Genomic DNA, 20,819 nt, shown 5'->3' with positions numbered 1-20,819 from the left:
CAGAGAGACTGAATTTGTAAATTTGTAATTCTGTAAATATCGTTCCACCCACCTCACCCCCACCGGACTCTTTTTTAAAAACAGGGGGTTGATGTGGTAAACCACTGTTAGCTTATTTCCTGTGTGTGTGACATGCCTGGACATGCCCCTGCCGGCCCTGCCTGAGACTCCTCCCCCCCCCGGTCCAGGTATCAAGGTGACTGCTCCCCACCCCCCTGCCTCAGTCTCTGGACCAGTTCATCAGCATGGGTGTGCTCCAAGTCTTTTGCGAATAAAAGACTATTTGTTCCAGCATACAAACTAGTCTTTGCTTGATTGATAGTGCATCATAGAAACCCTACAGTGCAGAAGGAGGCCATTCGGCCCATCCAGTCTGCACCGACCACAATCCCACCCAGGCCCTACCCCCACATATTTACCCGCTAATCCCTCTAACCTACACATCCCAGGACTCTAAGGGGCAATTTTTAACCTGGCCAATCAACCTAACCCGCACATCTTTGGACTGTGGGAGGAAACCGGAGCACCCGGAGGAAACCCACGCAGACACGAGGAGAATGTGCAAACTCCACACAGAGAGTGACCCGAGCCGGGAATCGAACCCGGGACCCTGGAGCTGTGAAGCAGCAGTGCTAACCACTGTGCTACCGTGCCGCCCTATCACAGGGCTTGTTTCCACTGGAGTCTAGAAGCGTGAGGGGTGACTTGATTGCAATCCTGAACAGTCTTGACAAGGTGGATGTGGAAAAGATGTTTCCTCTTTTGGGTGAGTCCAAAACTAGGGGGTACTGTTTTATAATTTGAACAGAGAAGAGGAGAAATTATTTCTCTGAGGGTTGTGCAACTTTGGCACTCTGCCTCAGAAGGTGGGGTTACTGAATATTAAGGTGAAGGTAGATAGATTCATATTAAGCAAGGGAATTAAAGGTTATTTGGGGTAGATGGGAATGTGGAATTCAAAACATAAGCTGATCAGCCATGATCGTACTGAATGGTGGAGCTGACTTGAGGGATTGAATTGACTACTTCTATCTCAAATGTTCTTGTCGACCTGCCAACCAGTCAACACTCTCCTATGGTATAAATTGTTGTGATTGTTTGAAATTTGGCATTCTTGTGTTTGTCCTGATGAGTGCAAGATGGAAAACTTCAGCAACATGTCTCTCTTTTCAGTGGAATTCAAGTTCTGTGCTGACAAGTGACTAATTAATATTGATGGAACTGGAGAAATTAATGGGATTAAGAAGTAACACAGCCCCTCGACATGATAGCCTTTATCTCTTCACTCGTGAAAGGGAATAGTTGCAGAGATAGAGAGGTGGTGGATACACGAGTTTCAAGAATTCTTTGGACTGTAAAATATTCCCTTGATTTGGAATGGAACAAAGAGATTGCTGGTTTCAGAAAGGCGGGAACAAAGAAATACAGGCGTTCGCCTGACTTCAGTGACCATCAGTGGCAAGTGAAATGCGAGAATCTATTATTAGTGATCTGTTAACAGGCCATTAAGAAAATCATCCTATTCTTAAGCAGAACCAACACGGATTTATGAAAGGGAAATTGTGTTTGAGAAATCTGAGTAGCTCAAGCAGTTAAATAAAAAGGAACCTGTGCATGCAGTATATTTGGATTTTCAAGAAGCATTCGATAAGGTACCGCACAAGAAGTTATTTCAAAACATTAAGACTCCTGGGATTGGGGTAACACAGTAGCATTGGTTAATGGACAGAAACCAGGGACTAGGAATAACTGAGACCATTACAGGTTGGATAGCTGTGAGTAATTAGGTAGAGGCACGGCAGGTGGATTATAATGTGGGCAAGTGTGAAGTTATTCACTTTGGTAAGAAAAATAGAAAAGCAGGTTTTTCTTTTAAAAGGAGAGACTCTGTGAACACGACGGAAAAAATGAAGGTTGAAAGATGGTTGTTTTTCAAGATCCCAGACAGAAGTTGATAGGTTTTTGGGATCAAAGGGAATTCAGGGATAAGGTGGGAAGCATGGGAAGATGCAGTTGAAGATCAGACAGGATCGTATTGAATGGCAGAGAGTGTTGATAGGGCCTTCCCAATTCTATCTATTATTTTCCATATTCCAGAGATAATAGCCCCAGGCTGGACAGCTTTTCCGAATAATTTTAATCTCTCAGTTGTGGTCTCATTGCAACTCTGCAGGTTGTACAAAGTGGCTGTCGCATTCATGCTTGCACACCCTTATGGCCAGACACGTGTGATGTCCAGCTTCCGGTGGGATCGCCATTTCGTTAATGGAAAAGTAAGTCTAACTTTCTGATAACCTTACTCCACACAAACAAGAATGAGTGAAAGCGGAGCAGCCCTGAGTCAATAAATATCTCCAGTTCAAAGTATGTGCAACAGAAAATTACATTCAGTTTTACATCACAGAAACAGGCCACTCAGCCCGGCTGGATGGTGCTGGAGTCTGTGCTCCACATGAGCCTCTTCCCATCCAATTTCTCACTTGAGAAGGGAGGGTCGAGAGGTGATGTGATCACTTTTTTTAGAATCTAAAGGGATTGGATAATGTTGGTCAGGAGCAGCTCTCTCCCAGAAAAGTCGATCCAGAGAACCTGGCCTGAGTTTGAAGGGGGAGATTTTTGGAGTAACAGGTGACATGGGACCTCTGGTTCCCCAACCTGTCGCCCACTGGGGGTTTCTCAGCCCAGCTCCGGGGAGGGAGGAGACTCACGGATAGAGATTGATCCCTGTGATTGGACAGTAACTCCAACCACTGCACTGTTGGAGTATCAGTGTTCAGGGAGTGCCTATTGTTAGCGGATCAATATTTAGGGAGTGCCGCACTGTCAGAGGATCAGTACTGAGGGACTGCTGCACTGTCAGAGGATCAGTACTGAGGGACTGCTGCACTGTCAGAGGATCAGTACTGAGGGAGTGCCGCACTGTCAGAGGGTCAGTACTGAGGGAGTGCTGCACTGTCAGAGGGTCAGTACTGAGGGAGTGCCGCGCTGTCAGAGAGTCAGTACTGAGGGAGTGCCGCACAGTCAGAGGATCAGTATTGAGGGAGTGCCGCATTGTCAGAGGATTAGTACTGAGGGAGTGCCGCACTGTCAGAGTCAGTACTGAGGGAGTGCTGCTCTGTCAGAGGGTCAAAAGATACAAAAGTCTGAGGTCACGTACCAACAGACTCAAGAACAGCCTCTTCCCTGCTCCTGTCAGACTTTTGAATGGACTTACCTTGCACTAAGTTGATGTTTCTCTACACCCTAGCTATGACTGTAACACTATATTCTGCACTCTCTCGTTTCCTTCTCTATGAACGGTATGTTTTGTCTGTGTAGCATGCAAGAAACAATACTTTTCACTGTATGTTAATATATGTGACAATAATAAATCAAATCAAATCAAAGTTCTGAGGGAGTGCTGCACTGTCAGAGGTTCAGTACTGAGGGAGTGCTGCACTGTCAGAGGGTCAGTGCTGAGGGAGTGCTGCACTGTCAGAGGGTCAGTGCTGAGGGAGTGTCGCACAGTCAGAGGATCAGTACTGAGAGAGTGCTGCACTGTCAGAGGGTCAGTACTGAGGGAGTGTCGCATTGTCAAAGGAATCAGTACTGAGGGAGTGCCGCACTGTCAGAGGGTCAGTACTGAGAGAGTGCTGCACTGTCAGAGGTTCATAAGAACATAAGAACATAAGAAATAGGAGCAGGAGTAGGCCATCTAGCCCCTCGAGCCTGCCCCGCCATTCAATAAGATCATGGCTGATCTGACGTGGATCAGTACCACTTACCCGCCTGATCCCCATAACCCTTAATTCCCTTACCGATCAGGAATCCATCCATCCGCGCTTTAAACATATTCAGCGAGGTAGCCTCCACCACCTCAGTGGGCAGAGAATTCCAGAGATTCACCACCCTCTGGGAGAAGAAGTTCCTCCTCAACTCTGTCTTAAACCGACCCCCCTTTATTTTGAGGCTGTGTCCTCTAGTTTTAACTTCCTTACTAAGTGGAAAGAATCTCTCCGCCTCCACCCTATCCAGCCCCCGCATTATCTTATAAGTCTCCATAAGATCCCCCCTCATCCTTCTAAACTCCAACGAGTACAAACCCAATCTCCTCAGCCTCTCCTCATAATCCAAACCCCTCATCTCCGGTATCAACCTGGTGAACCTTCTCTGCACTCCCTCCAATGCCAATATATCCTTCCTCATATAAGGGGACCAATACTGCACACAGTATCCCAGCTGCGGCCTCACCAATGCCCTGTACAGGTGCATCAAGACATCCCTGCTTTTATATTCTACCCCTTCGCAATATAGGCCAACATCCCATTTGCCTTTTTGATCACCTGTTGTACCTGCAGACTGGGCTTTTGCGCCTCATGCACAAGGACCCCCAGGTCCCTTTGCATGGTAGCATGTTTTAATTTGTTTCCATTGAGATAGTAATCCCATTTGTTATTATTTCCTCCAAAGTGTATAACCTCGCATTTCTCAACGTTATACTCCATTTGCCATATCCTCGCCCACTCACTCAGCCTGTCCAAATCTCTCTGCAGATCTTCTCCGTCCTCCACACGATTCACTTTTCCACTTATCTTTGTGTCGTCTGCAAACTTCGTTACCCGACACTCCGTCCCCTCCTCCAGATCATCTATATAAATGGTAAACAGTTGCGGCCCGAGTACCGATCCCTGCGGCACGCCACTAGTTACCTTCCTCCAACCGGAAAAACACCCATTTATTCCGTGTGCTGAGGGAGTGCTGCATTGTCAGAGGGTCAGTACTGAGGGAGTGCCGCAGTGTCAGAGGGTCAGTACTGAGGGAGTGCCGCACTGTCAGAGGGTCAGTACTGAGGGAGTGCCGCAGTGTCAGAGGGTCAGTACTGAGGGAGTGCCGCACTGTCAGAGGGTCAGTACAGAGAGAGCACCGCACTGTCAGAGGGTCAGTACTGAGGGAGTGCCACACTGTCAGAGCGTCAGTAGTGAGGGAATGCTGCACTGTCAGAGGGTCAGTACTGAGGGAGTGCTGCACTGTCAGAGGATCAGCACTGAGGGAGTGCCGCACTGTCAGAGGGTCAGTACTGAGGGAGTGCCGCACTGTCAGAGGGTCAGTACTGAGGGAGTGCTGCACTGTCAGAGGATCAGCACTGAGGGAGTGCCGCACTGTAAGAGGGTCAATACTGAGGGAGTGCTGCACTGTCAGAGGGTCAGTACAGAGAGAGCACCGCACTGTCAGAGGGTCAGTACTGAGGGAGTGCCACACTGTCAGAGCGTCAGTAGTGAGGGAATGCTGCACTGTCAGAGGGTCAGTACTGAGGGAGTGCTGCACTGTCAGAGGATCAGCACTGAGGGAGTGCCGCACTGTCAGAGGGTCAGTACTGAGGGAGTGCCGCACTGTCAGAGGGTCAGTACTGAGGGAGTGCTGCACTGTCAGAGGATCAGCACTGAGGGAGTGCCGCACTGTCAGAGGGTCAGTACTGAGGGAGTGCCGCACTGTCAGAGGGTCAGTACTGAGGGAGTGCCGCACTGTCAGAGGGTCAGTTCTGAGGGAGTGCCGCATTGTCAGAGGGTCAGTACTGAGGGAGTGCCGCACTGTCAGAGGGTCAGTACTGAGGGAGTGCCTTCAGCCAGATGTGTCAAGTGAATGATCCATCTTGGCCTCCTCTGGAGGTCCCCAAAATCACAGATGTCAGTCTTCAGCCAATTCATTTCATGTGATGTCAAAAAACATTTGAAGGCACTGGATAGTGCAACAGCTATGGGTTCTAACAATATTCCAGCAATAGTACTGAAGACATGTGCTCCAGAACTTGCCACGCCCTCAGACAAGCTGTTCCAGTACAGCTACAACATTGGCATCTACCCAACAATGTGGAAAATTGCCCAGGTATGTCCTGTACACAAGAAACGGGACAAATCCAACCCAGCCAATTACCACCCCATCAGTCTACTCTCAATCTTCAGTAAAGTGATGGAAGGGGTCCTCAACAGAACTATCAAGCGGCACTTCCTCAACAATAACCTGTTCATGGACACTCAGTTTGGGTTCCATCAGGGTGACTCGGCTCCAGACTTCATTACAGCTTTCGTTCTGAAGAGCTGAATGCCAGAGGTGAGGCGACAGTGACTGTCCTTAACATCAAGGCTGAGTGTGCTATCAAGGAGCCCGAGCAAAACTGGAATCAATGGGAATCAGGGGAAACCTCTCTGTTCATTGAAGTCATATCTGGCACAAACGAAGATGGTTCTGGTGGTTGGAGGTCAATCATCCCAGGACATCAGTGCAGGAGTTCCTCAAGGTAGTGTCCAATGCCCAACATCTTCAGCTGCTTCATCAATGACATTCCCTCCGTCATAAGTGGAGACGTTCGCTGATGATTGCACAATGTTCAGCACCATTTGTGACTCCTCAGATACTGAAGCAGTTCATGTCAAATGCAACAAATCCTGAACGATATTCAGGCTTGAGCTGATAATTGACAAATAATAGTTAGAAACTAGGAGAAGGAGTAGTCCATTCGGCCCTTCTGAGCTTGTTCTGCCATTCAATGTCATGATGGCTGATCCACTATCTCAATGCTATATTATTAGAGCTCTTCAAGAAGAGTCAGACAGACTCAAAACGTTTGATTCTGTTTCTCTCTCTCTGCAGATGCTGCCAGACTTGCTCAGTTTTTCCAACATTTTCATAATCCAAACCCCTCATCTCCGGTATCAACCTGGTGAACCTTCTTTGCACTCCCTCCAATGCCAATATATCCTTCCTCATATAAGGGGACCAATACTGCACACAGTATCCCAGCTGCGGCCTCACCAATGCCCTGTACAGGTGCATCAAGACATCCCTGCTTTTATATTCTACCCCTTCGCAATATAGGCCAACATCCCATTTGCCTTTTTGATCACCTGTTGTACCTGCAGACTGGGCTTTTGCGCCTCATGCACAAGGACCCCCAGGTCCCTTTGCATGGTAGCATGTTTTAATTTGTTTCCATTGAGATAGTAATCCCATTTGTTATTATTTCCTCCAAAGTGTATAACCTCGCATTTCTCAACGTTATACTCCATTTGCCATATCCTCGCCCACTCACTCAGCCTGTCCAAATCTCTCTGCAGATCTTCTCCGTCTTCCACACGATTCACTTTTCCACTTATCTTTGTGTCGTCTGCAAACTTCGTTACCCTACACTCCGTCCCCTCCTCCAGATCATCTATATAAATGGTAAACAGTTGCGGCCCGAGTACCGATCCCTGCGGCACGCCACTAGTTACCTTCCTCCAACCGGAAAAACACCCATTTATTCCGTGTGCTGAGGGAGTGCTGCATTGTCAGAGGGTCAGTACTGAGGGAGTGCCGCAGTGTCAGAGGGTCAGTACTGAGGGAGTGCCGCACTGTCAGAGGGTCAGTACTGAGGGAGTGCCGCAGTGTCAGAGGGTCAGTACTGAGGGAGTGCCGCACTGTCAGAGGGTCAGTACAGAGAGAGCACCGCACTGTCAGAGGGTCAGTACTGAGGGAGTGCCACACTGTCAGAGCGTCAGTAGTGAGGGAATGCTGCACTGTCAGAGGGTCAGTACTGAGGGAGTGCTGCACTGTCAGAGGATCAGCACTGAGGGAGTGCCGCACTGTCAGAGGGTCAGTACTGAGGGAGTGCCGCACTGTCAGAGGGTCAGTACTGAGGGAGTGCTGCACTGTCAGAGGATCAGCACTGAGGGAGTGCCGCACTGTCAGAGGGTCAATACTGAGGGAGTGCTGCACTGTCAGAGGGTCAGTACAGAGAGAGCACCGCACTGTCAGAGGGTCAGTACTGAGGGAGTGCCACACTGTCAGAGCGTCAGTAGTGAGGGAATACTGCACTGTCAGAGGGTCAGTACTGAGGGAGTGCTGCACTGTCAGAGGATCAGCACTGAGGGAGTGCCGCACTGTCAGAGGGTCAGTACTGAGGGAGTGCCGCACTGTCAGAGGGTCAGTACTGAGGGAGTGCTGCACTGTCAGAGGATCAGCACTGAGGGAGTGCCGCACTGTCAGAGGGTCAGTACTGAGGGAGTGCCGCACTGTCAGAGGGTCAGTACTGAGGGAGTGCCGCACTGTCAGAGGGTCAGTTCTGAGGGAGTGCCGCATTGTCAGAGGGTCAGTACTGAGGGAGTGCCGCACTGTCAGAGGGTCAGTACTGAGGGAGTGCCTTCAGCCAGATGTGTCAAGTGAATGATCCATCTTGGCCTCCTCTGGAGGTCCCCAAAATCACAGATGTCAGTCTTCAGCCAATTCATTTCATGTGATGTCAAAAAACATTTGAAGGCACTGGATAGTGCAACAGCTATGGGTTCTAACAATATTCCAGCAATAGTACTGAAGACATGTGCTCCAGAACTTGCCACGCCCTCAGACAAGCTGTTCCAGTACAGCTACAACATTGGCATCTACCCAACAATGTGGAAAATTGCCCAGGTATGTCCTGTACACAAGAAACGGGACAAATCCAACCCAGCCAATTACCACCCCATCAGTCTACTCTCAATCTTCAGTAAAGTGATGGAAGGGGTCCTCAACAGAACTATCAAGCGGCACTTCCTCAACAATAACCTGTTCATGGACACTCAGTTTGGGTTCCATCAGGGTGACTCGGCTCCAGACTTCATTACAGCTTTCGTTCTGAAGAGCTGAATGCCAGAGGTGAGGCGACAGTGACTGTCCTTAACATCAAGGCTGAGTGTGCTATCAAGGAGCCCGAGCAAAACTGGAGTCAATGGGAATCAGGGGAAACCTCTCTGTTCATTGAAGTCATATCTGGCACAAACGAAGATGGTTCTGGTGGTTGGAGGTCAATCATCCCAGGACATCAGTGCAGGAGTTCCTCAAGGTAGTGTCCAATGCCCAACATCTTCAGCTGCTTCATCAATGACATTCCCTCCGTCATAAGTGGAGACGTTCGCTGATGATTGCACAATGTTCAGCACCATTTGTGACTCCTCAGATACTGAAGCAGTTCATGTCAAATGCAACAAATCCTGAACGATATTCAGGCTTGAGCTGATAATTGACAAATAATAGTTAGAAACTAGGAGAAGGAGTAGTCCATTCGGCCCTTCTGAGCTTGTTCTGCCATTCAATGTCATGATGGCTGATCCACTATCTCAATGCTATATTATTAGAGCTCTTCAAGAAGAGTCAGACAGACTCAAAACGTTTGATTCTGTTTCTCTCTCTCTGCAGATGCTGCCAGACTTGCTCAGTTTTTCCAACATTTTTTTGAATTTTATTTCATGAAAACTTTTGATAGAGTAACAAAGGGGAAACTGTTTCCAGTGACAGGAGGGTGGACACATTGAAGAGAATCGGGAAAAGAACCAGAGGGGTAGATGAGGGGAATTTATTTGACACAGTGAGTTGTTGTGATCTGGAATGTGCTGCCTGAAAGGGCGGTGGAAGCAGATTCAATAATAACTTTCAAAAGGGAATTGGAGTGATTCTTGAAAAGGAATAATTTGCAGAGATACGGAAAAAGAGCAGGGGAGGAGAAATGAAAACATTTTCACTTGCTTTCCACTGCTTTCCCAAAGGATGTGAATGATTGGATGGGTCCACCGAGCAATAGTGATGGGTCGACCAAGCATGTGACCCTCAATGCTGACACCACGTGTGGGAATGGCTGGGTATGTGAGCACCGGTGGCGTCAGATCAGGTTAGTCCATCCCCAAGTCCACATTAACAAGCAAACATCCATTCCAAAGTAGTGCCGATAAAAATACTCTGGTCATTATATCATGTTTGCAGGAACATGGTCATCTTTCGCAATGTGGTGGATGGGCAGCCTTTTGCAAATTGGTGGGACAATGGAAGTAATCAGATTGCATTTGGACGTGGAAATAGAGGCTTCATCGCAATCAACAATGATAACTGGTGAGTATCATTGTATAGGGAGCGTAGCCATGTAATTGAATCATAGAATCATAGAATCCTACAGTGCAGAAAGAGGCCATTCAGCCCATTGAGTCTGCATCAACCACAATCCCACCCAGGCCCTATCCACATATCCCTACATATTTACCCACTAACCCCTCTAACCTATGCATCCCAGGACACTAAGGGGCAATTGAAAATGGCCAATCAACCTAGCCCACACATCTTTAGCCTGTGGGAGGAAACCAGAGCACCCGGAGGAAACCCACACAGACACAGGGAGAATGTGCAAACTCCACACAGACAGCGACCCAAGCCGGGATTCGAACCCAGGTCCCTGGAGCTGTGAAGCAGCAGTGCTAACCACTGTGCTACCATGCCGCCCAGAATTAAAGATGGACCTCATACTCGGTAACATCACAGTAATGACACGTATCAGAGAAATACACAGTAATGCAGCAGCACAGTGATGCAGCAGTGAGACAGCAATGTAACCGTAAAAGAGTAATTTGGCTGTGACATGGTATGTTGCAGCAATATAGTAATGCCGTGTCACAGACGTTTACGGCATGGAAACATTTTCTTTGACCCAAATTGTCCATACCGCCCCTTTTTTTAAACCATGAAGCTAGGCCCAATTGCCTGCATTTGGCCCATATCCCTCTATACCCATCTTACCCATGCATATGTCTAAATGCTTTTTAAAAGACAAAATTGTACCCACCTCTGCTACTACCTCTGGCAGCTTGTTCCAGACACTCACCACCCTCTGTGTGAAAACATTGCCCCTCTGAACCCTTTTATATCTCTCCCCTCTAGTTTTGGACTCCACTATCTTTGGGAAAGGATATTGACTATCTAGCTGATCTGTGCCCCTCATTATTTTATAGACCTCTATAAGGTCACCCCTCAGCCTCCTACGCTCCAGAGAAAAAAGTCCCAGTCTATCCAGCCTCTCCTTATAACTCAAACCATCAAGTCCCAGTAGCATCCTCGTAAATCTTTTCTGCATTCTTTCTAGTTTAATAATATCCTTTCTATCATAGAGTGACCAGAACTGTACACAGCAGTGGTGACACGCTAGTGCAGAAATGTCACAGTAATGCAGCAGGTACATAGTAATGCAGCAGGTACACAGTAATGCAGCAGGTACACAGTAATGCAGCAGGTACATAGTAAGGCAGCAGGTACATAGTAATGCAGCAGGTACATAGTAATGCAGCAGGTACACAGTAATGCAGCAGGTACACAGTAATGCAGCAGGGACAGACACGAGTACATTGCTAAATTGGAAGGGATATTTAAGAACAGAATAGGAGAAGGTGATGAGGTTTACACCATGGAAACAGGTTCTTCGGTCCAACTTGTCCATGCCGCCCTTTTTTTTTAAACTCCTAAGCTAGTCCCAATTGCCCGCATTTGGCCCATATCCATCTTACCCATTTGGCCCATACCCATCTTACCCATGTAACTGTCTAAACGCTTTTTAAAAGACAAAATTGTACCCGCCTCTACTACTACCTCTGGCAGCTCGTTCCAGACACTCACCACCCTCTGTGTGAAAAAATTGCACCTCTGGACACTTTTGTATCTCTCCCCTCTCATCTTAAACCTATGCCCTCTAATTTTAGACTCCCCTACTTTTGGGAAAAGATATTGAATTTCTAGCTGATCTGTGCCCCTCATTATTTTATAGACCTCTACAAGATCACTCCTCAGCCTTCTACGTTCCAGAGAAAAAAATCCCAGTCTATCAAGCCTCTCCTTATAACTCAAACCATCAAGTCCCGGTAGCATCCCAGTAAATCTTTTCTGCACTCTTTCTAGTTTAATAATATCCTTTCTATAATAGGGTGACCAGAATTGTACACAGTATTCCAAGTGTGGCCTTACCAATGTCTTGTACAACTTCAACAAGACGTCCCAACTCCTGTATTCAATGTTCTGACCAATGAAACCAAGCATGCTGAATGCCTTCTTCACCACTCTGTCCACCTGTGACTTCACTTTCAAGGAGCTATGAACATGTACCCCTAAATCTCTTTGTTCTGTAACTCTCCCAATGCCCTACCATTAACTGAGTAAGTCCTGCCCTGGTTCAATCTACCAAAATGCATCACCTTGCATTTGTCTAAATTAAACTCCATCTGCCATTCGTCAGCCCACTGGCCCAATTGATCAAGATCCCATTGCAATCGGATATAACCTTCTTCACTGTCCACTATGCCACCAATCTTGGTGTCATCTGCAAACTTACTAACCATGCCCCCTATATTCTCATCCAAATCATTAATATAAATGACAAATAACAGTGGACCCAGCACTGATCCCTGAGGCACACCGCTGGTCACAGGCCTCCAGTTTGAAAAACAACCCCCTACAACCACCTTCTGGCTTCTGTCATCAACCCAGTTTTGTATCCATTTAGCTACTTCACCCTGAATCCCATGCGATTTAACCATATGCAACAACCAATCATGCGGTACCTTGTCAAAGGCCTTGCTAACGTCCATATAGACAACATCAACTGCACTGCCCTCATCAACCTTCTTGGTTACCCCTTCAAAAAACTCAATCAAATTTGTGAGACGATTTTCCATTCACAAAGCTATGCTGATTGTCCCTAATCAGTCCTTGCATCTCTAAATGCATGTAGAGTCTGTCTCTCAAAATACCTTCCAACAACTTACCCACCACAGATGTGAGGCTCACTGGCCTGTAGTTCCCAGGCTTTTCCCTGCAGCCCTTTTTAAACAAAGCCACAACAGTTCAGGCACCTCACCTGTGACTATCGATGATTCAAATTTTCTGCTAGGGGACCCGCAATTTCCTCCCACGCCTCCCACAATGTCCTGGGATACATTTCATCAGGTCCCGCGATTTATCTACCTTGATGCGCTTGAAGACTTCCAGCACTTCCTTCTCTGTAATATGTAAACTCCTCAAGACATCACTATTTATGTCCCCAAGTTCCCTAACATCCATGCCTTTCTCAACAGTAAATACTGATCAGAAATATTCATTTAAGATCTCACCCATCTCTTGTGGATCCGCACGCAGATGACCTTGTTGATCCTTAAGAGGCCCTACTCTCGCCCTGGTTACTCTTTTGGCCTTTATGTATTTGCAGGAGCTCTTTGGATTCTCCTTTGCCTTATCTGCCAAAGCAATCTCGTGTCCCCTTTTTGCCCTCTTGATTTCTCTCTTAACTCTACCCCTACACCCCCTATACTCTTCAAGGGATTCACTTGATCCCAGCTGCCTATCCACGTCATGTGCCTCCTTCTTCTTCTTCTTGACCAGAGCCTCAATATCCCGAGACATCCAGGGTTCCCGACTTCTGCCAGCCTTGCCCTTCACTCTAAGAGGAATGTTAACACACTTTTGAAAGCGTGCCACTTACCAGACGTTCCTTTGCCTTCCCACAGACTCCCCCAATTAACTTTTGACAGTTTCTGCCTGATACCATCAAAATTGGCCTTTCCCCAATTTAGAATTTTAATTTTTGGGCCAGACCTATCATTCTCCATTACTATCTTAAAACTAATAGAATTATGATCAATGGTCCCAAAGTGATGCCTCACTTTGTACACTTCTATCACTTGCCCTTCCTTATTTCCCAAGACGAGGTCAAGTTTTGCCCCCTCTCTAGTCGGGCCATCCACATGCTGAATGAGAAATTCCTCCTGAATACACTCAACAAATTTCTCTCCATCCAACCCTCTAATACTATGGCTGTCCCAGTCAATGTTGGGAAAGTTAAAATCCCCTGCTATTACCACCCTATTTTTCTTGGAGCTATCCGTAATCTCCTTACATATTTGCTCCTCGATTTCCGCTGACTATTTGGGGGCCTATAGTACAATCCTATCAAAGTGATTTCCCCCTTCTCATTTCTCAGTTCTACCCATATAGACTCAAGTGGCCGAACCCTCGGATATATCCCCTCTCAGTACGGCCGTGATGTTTTCCCTAATCAAAAGTGCAACTCCTCCCTCCTCTCCTACCTCCTGTTCTATCTTTCCTATAGCATCTGTACCCTGGAACATTGAGCTGCCAGTCTTGTCCCTCCCTAGCCATGTTTCAGTAATTGCTATAATATCCCAGTCCCACGTATCCATCCATGCCCTGAGTTAATCTGCCTTGCCCATCAGGTCTCTTGCATTGAAATAAATGCAGTTTAATCTGGACTTTCCTTGCTCTCTGTCTTGCTTTTGCCTGATCTGTCTGGTACTAGGATTACTGACACTGCCTTTACTACTTAATGTGCTCTCTTTAACTTCTGTGCTATCCTCAACCTTCTCTTCTGTCTCCCTATTGCTTTGGGTCCCACCCCCCTGCCAAACTAGTTTAAACCCTTCCGAGTGGCTCTAGCAAATCTCCCCGCCAGGATATTAGTCCCTCTCCAGTTCAGGTGCAATCCGTCCCTCTTGAACAGGTTACCCCTTCCCCAGAAGAGATCCCAATGATCCAAAAATCTGGACACACTTCCTGCAGACAAAGTTGTCAGAGAGACTAGATGTGGACCATTCGGCCCATCAAGCCTGCTCCATCATTCAATACGAGTGTGGCTGAACTTGGGCTTTAACGATTTTTCTGCCCACTCCTCAAATGTGTAATTCCCTGAGACCAGAAATCTGCCTATCCCCAGCCTGAAATATATTCAACGATGGAGCATCCACAACCCTCCAAGGCAGAGAATTACAAAGATTCACAACCCTTTAAATGAAGAAATTTCTCATCTCAGTCCTAAATGATTGTTCCCTTATCCTGAGACTGTGCCCCCATGTTTTAGATTCTTTGACCAGCAGAAATAATCTCTCACTATCTACCCTATCAATCTCTTCAGAACCTTATGTATTTCAAAGAACAAAGAAAATTACAGTGCAGGAACAGGCCCTTCGGCCCTCCAAGCCTGCACCGACCATGCTGCCCGACTGAACAGTTCTGGTCACCGCATTATAGGAAGGATGTGGAAGCATTGGAAAGGGTGCAGAGGAGATTTACCAGGATGTTGCCTGGTATGGTGGGAAGGTCTTATGAGGAAAGGCTGAGGGGCTTGAAGTTGTTTTCGTTAGAGAGAAGAAGATGAACAGAGGATTAGATAGGGTGGATAGTGACAGCCTTTTTCCTCGGATGGTGATAGCTAGCACGAGGGGACATAGCTTTAAATTGAGGAGTGATAGATATAGGACAGATGTCAGAGATAGATTCTTCACTCAGAGAGTAGTAAGGGCGTGGAATGCCCTGCCTGCACAGTAGTGGACTCGCCAACATGAAGGGCATTTAAATGGTCATTGGATAAACATATGGATGATATTGGAATAGTGTAGGTTAGATGGGCTTGAGATTGGTTTCACTGGTCGGTGCAACATCGAGAGCCAAAGGGCCTGTACTGCGCTGTTATGTTCTATGAACTAAAACTCCCTACCCTTCCGGGGACCATATCTCTCCATTCCCAACCTATTCATGTATTTGTCAAGACACCCCTTAAAAGTCACTGTCGTATCTGCTTCCACTATCTCCCCCGGCAGTGAGTTCCAGGCACCCACTACTCTCTGTGTAAAAAACTTGCTTCGTAGATCTCCTTTAAACCTTGCCCCTCGCACCTTGAACCCAAGTCCCCTAGTAATTGACTCTTGCAACCTGGGAAAAAGCTTCCCTGTCCATGCCCCTTATAATCTTGCCCCTCTTGCTCTCAAAATGTATAAAAAGCCTTGGGATTTTCCTTAATCCTGCTGGCCAATGACTTTTCGTGACCCCTTTTAGCCCTCCTTACTTCTTGCTTAAATTTCTTTCTACTTTCCTTGTATTCCACACTTGCTTTGTGTGTTCCCAGCCTCCTAGCCTTGACAAATGCTTCCTTTTTCTCTTTGACTAGGCTCACAATATCTCTCGTTATCCAAGGTTCCCAAAACTTGCCATAGTTATCCTTCATCCTTACAGGAATGTGCCGGTCCTGAATCCCTATCAGTTTACACTTGAAAGCCTCCCACATGCCAGATGTTTATTTCCCCTCAAACATCTGCCCCCAATCTACATTCTTCAGTTCCTGCCTAATATCGTTGTAATTAGCCTCCCCCCCGTCCGCTTCCCTTTTAATGAGATCACCTGTTGTTCTTCTAAACTCCGGAGACTATGGGCAGATACAGTTCTTGAGTGTAGATGTACTCAGTTGACAGAATTCCCAGGAAGAAATAAATGGGCTGTCTAAGAAAGGTACCAGAATAATCATGGGCGACTTTAATCTACATGTAGATTTTGTGTACAAAATTATGAAGGGTATAGATAGGGTGAACAGTGGGGAACTTTTTCCCAGGTCAGAGGTGACGATCACGAGGGGTCACGGGCTCAAGGTGAGAGGGGCGAGGTATAACTCAGATATCAGAGGGACGTTTTTTTACACAGAGAGTGGTGGGGGCCTGGAATGCGCTGCCAAGTAGGGTGGTGGAGGCAGACATGCTGGCATCGTTTAAGACTTACCTGGATGGTCACATGAGCATTCTGGGAATGGAGGGATACAAACGAATGGTCTAGTTGGACCAATGAGCGGCACAGGCTTGGAGGGCCAAAGGGCCTGTTTCCTGTGCTGTACTGTTCTTTGTTCTTTGAGGTGAATCAGATTAGCGAAGGTAGCTTGCAAAGTGAGGTCATAGAGTGTATTTTTGAAAATTTCTTAGAGCAGTACCTTCTAGAAGTGAGCAGGCTATTCTCGATTTGGTAATGTGTAATGAGACAGAATTGATAACCTCATGATAAAGGAACCTCTAGACAGAGGTTGAGGGGAGACCTGATAGAAGTCTACAAGATTATGAAGGGCATGGACAGAGTGGATAGTCAGAAACTTTTTCCCAGGGTGGAAGATTCAATTACTGGGGGCACAGGTTTAAGGTGCGAGGTGCAAGGTTTAAAGGAGATGTACGAGGCAGATTTTTTACACAGAAGATGGTGGGTGCCTGGAACTCGTTGCCAGGGGAGGTAATGGAAGCAGATACGGTAGTGACTTTTAAAGGGCGTCTTGACAAATACATGAATAGAATGGGAAAAGAGGGATATGGTCCCCCGAAGGGTAGGCGTTTTAGTTAAGTCAGGCAGCATGATCGGTGCAGATTTGGAGGGCCAAAGGGCCTGTTCCTGTGCTGTAATTTTCTTTGTTCTATAACAGCAATCATAACATGGTAGAATTTCACATGCAGTTTGAAGGGGAGAAGTGTGGGCCGAAGCCGAGTGTTTTAAACTTAAATAAAAGTAACTATGAGATTATGGAGGCAAAGCTAAAGTGAGCTGGGAAAGTAGGATAAAAGGTAGGACAGTAGAGTTGTTTGATAACTCTCAAGAAGAAGCGGAGGCCTCAACTATTTACAATCTTATTTATCAATGACCTGAATGAAGGGACCAAATGTGTGATAGCCAAATTTGCCATTGACACCAAGACAGCCAGGAAAGTAAGTTGTCAAGAGAATGTAGAAATTCTGCAAAGAATTATAGAAACGCTAAGAGTGTGGGCAAAAGATTGGCAGATGGAGTATAATGTTTAAAAGTCTATTTTAATAGTGTCACAAGTAGGCTTACATTAACACTGCAATAAAGTTATGTGAAAATCCCCTAGTCGCCACACTCTGGCGCCTGTTCGGGTACACTGAGGGAGAATTTAGCATGCACCTAACCAGCATATCTTTCGGACTGTGGGAGGAAACTGGAGCACCCGGAGGAAACCCACGCAGACATGGGGAGAACATGCAAATTCCACGCAGTCATCCAAGGCCAGAATCAAACCCAGGGGTCCCTGGCTCTGTGAGGCAGCAGGGTAAATGTGAACTTGTCTGCTTTGGCAGGAATAATAGAAAAGCAGCCAATTATTTAATGAGTTAGGCGGATTGTTGACAGACACAGGAGTCAAGGGTTATGGGGAGAGCCGAGGGTTATGGGGGACAGAAAGTGTAGTTGGAACCATAAACCAGATTAGCCATGATTTTATCGAATGGTGGCGGAGGTTTGCAGGGCCAAATGGCTTACTCCTTCTCTGAGATCCTATGCTCCAATGTTTATTCTGTTTTGTTGTCCATGGATGTTCAGACTCTGCAAGTGGCCTATCATTTGGTTTCTCTTCCAATGCAGGAACATGGGTGTCACTTTACAGACGGGGCTCCCAGCTGGAACATACTGTGATGTTATCTCAGGACAGAAGGAGGGCGATCGCTGCACGGGTTTGCAGGTCGATGTTGGTCCAGATGGCAGAGTATCTCTCCAAATCATTAATACTGCGGAGGATCCCATGCTAGCCATTCATGTTGACGCTAAATTGTAATTGTCAACTGTGATTAAAAGGATGGTGAAGAATCTGTGTTGTATCTTTGCTGATCAAGGACCAATGAGGGTCAGTGTTGTTATGTTGTGTGGAACTCTAGTGTCATCAATAGATTTCAGGCTTTGTTTGGAATAAAAGGTATTTAGAGTCATAGAATCATAGAGGTTTACAGCATGGAAACAGGCCCTTCAGCCCAACTTGTCCATGCCGCCCTTTTTTTAAAAACCCCTCAGCTAATCTCAATTGCCCGCATTTGACCCATATCCCTCTATACCCATCGTACCTATGTAACTATCTAAATGCTTTTTAAAAGATAAAATTGTACCCACCTCTACTTCGACCTCTGGCAGCTTGTTCCAGACACTCACCACCCTCTGTGTGAAATAATTGCCCCTCTGGACACTTTGGTATCTCTCCCCTCTCACCTTAAACCTATGCCCTCTAGTTTTAGACTCCCCTACTTTTGGGAAAAGATATTGACTATCTACCTTGTCTATGCCCCTCATTATTTTATAGACCTCTACAAGGTCACCCCTCAGCCTCCTACGCTCCAGAGAAAAAAGTCCCAATCTATTCAGCCTCTCCTTATAACTCAATCCATCAAGTCCCAAAAGCATCCGAGTAAATCTTTTCTGCACTCTTTCTAGTTTAATAATATCCTTTCTATAATAGTGACCAGAATTGTACACAGTATTCCAAGTGTGGCCTTACCAATGTCTTGTACAACTTCAACAAGACGTCCCAACTTCTGTATTCAATGTTCTGACCGATGAAACCAAGCATGCTGAATGCCCTCTTCACCACTCTGTCCACCTGTGACTCCACTTTCAAGGAGCTATGAACATGTACCCCTCGATCTCTTTATTCTGTAACTTTCCCCAACGCCCTACCATTAACTGAGTAAGTCCTGCCCTGGTTCAATCTACCAAAATGCATCAACTCGCATTTGTCTAAATTAAACTCCATCTGCCATTCGTCAGCCCACTGGCCCAATTGATCAAGATCCCGTTGCAATCCGAGATAACTTTCTTCACTGTCCATTATGCCACCAATCTTGGTGTCATCTGCAAACTTACTAACCATGCCTCCTATATTCTCATCCAAATCATTAATATAAATGACAAGTAACAGTGGGCCCAGCACTGATCCCTGAGGCACACCGCTGGTCACAGGCCTCCAGTTTGAAAAACAACCCTCGACAACCATCCTTTGGCCTCTGTCAAGAAGCCAATTTTGTATCCATTTAGATACCTCACCCTGGATCCCGTGAGATTTAACTTTATGCAACAACCTACCATGCGGTACCTTGTCAAAGGCCTTGCTAAAGTCCATGTAGACAACATCAACTGCACTGCCCTCATCTACCTTCTTGGTTACCCCTTCAAAAAACTCAATTAAATTTGTGAGACATGATTTTCCACTCACAAAGCCATGCTGACTGTTCCTAATCAGTCCTTGCATCTCTAAATGCCTGTAGATCCTGTCTCTCAAAATACCTTCCAACAATTTACCCACCACAGATGTGAGGCTCACTGGCCTGTAGATTCCAGGCTTTTCCCTGCAGCCCTTTTTAAACAAAGGCACAACATTTGCCACTCTCCAATCTTCAGGCACCTCACCCGTGACTATCGATGATTCAAATATCTCGGCGAGGGGACCCGCAATTTCCTCCCTAGCCTCCCACAACGTCCTGGGATACACTTCATCAGGTTCCGGGGATTTATCTACCATGATGCACTTTAAGACTTCCAGCACCTCCTTCTCTGTAATATGTACACTCCTCAAGACACCACTATTTATTTCCCCAAGTTCCCTAACACCCATGCTTTTCTCAACAGTAAATACTGATGAGAAATATTCATTTAGGATCTCACCCATCTATTTATTGAATAAGGTACAGAAGTTGCAGCTCAAAAATCCACTACTCCTTTACCCCAGCTATATCTTTACACATGTACACAATGTACACAGATTTGTAAGGGTAGCACATGTTACAAAATGTATCTTATACTATAATGTTCTCAATAAGTACTCAGCCCATGCAAACCAATAGGGGAAATGTGGTCAGACACACCACACTCTGAACAAATGACAAATGCCACCTAATGCAAATTCTGTGGATTTTCATCAAATCCCCACAGATGTTTGTCACACTGTACCAACTGGTCTCTCTGGAACTCTGATTTTCATACCAGGGTTTCCAAAATCCACTCTCGAAGAACATGCCTGGAACCTTCTCCAACTTTATGCTTCACCAAGGATCCACTTCCAGGATTTCAACCTCCTTTCGATATTCCTCTGCCTTGGATCACCATGTGCATTCAAGCTTCCACACAATCTCTCATTTATCCCAGCCATGCCAACAGAACACCACAGGCTGCATTAAGGCATCACCAACCTTAAGATGACCATGGATGTTTGGCCATCGCTAGCCAACATCTCCAGGTTTGTTCCTTGCTGCCCTGCCTTTAATTGGGAGCCTCTCTCTGCTCCTGACTTCATTGAAAGTAACCCTTTTCCTAATTTCTGCTCTTTGTTTGTTCAGCTTTCTGGAACTCAGATTCCCTGATTTCTGACTGGTCTTCAGCCTCTGAGACTTACTTTCTGTCCCTCTATATTTTCCTGCTCAGTACTGGCA

The 20,819-nt window shown here is 46.4% G+C and overlaps 1 protein-coding gene across 1 annotated transcript in view; it reads left to right on the top strand.

Moving 5' to 3' along the window:
- LOC144497587 (pancreatic alpha-amylase-like) overlaps nucleotides 1-18,213 on the top strand; it is a 48,226-nt gene extending 30,013 nt beyond the window's left edge. The window contains exons 7-10 of the mRNA XM_078219028.1: nucleotides 2,174-2,273; nucleotides 9,534-9,655; nucleotides 9,748-9,873; nucleotides 17,992-18,213. Coding sequence (XP_078075154.1) covers nucleotides 2,174-2,273; nucleotides 9,534-9,655; nucleotides 9,748-9,873; nucleotides 17,992-18,181 — 538 coding nt within the window. The 3' untranslated portion in view covers nucleotides 18,182-18,213. The remainder of the gene's footprint in view (nucleotides 1-2,173; nucleotides 2,274-9,533; nucleotides 9,656-9,747; nucleotides 9,874-17,991) is intronic.
- Nucleotides 18,214-20,819: the final 2,606 nt, after the last annotated feature.

Source organism: Mustelus asterias, chromosome 8, assembly GCF_964213995.1.
Source record: "Mustelus asterias chromosome 8, sMusAst1.hap1.1, whole genome shotgun sequence".
In the NCBI taxonomy this organism is placed as follows: Eukaryota; Metazoa; Chordata; class Chondrichthyes; order Carcharhiniformes; family Triakidae; genus Mustelus; species Mustelus asterias.
This window is presented reverse-complemented; position numbering and strand designations above follow the sequence as displayed.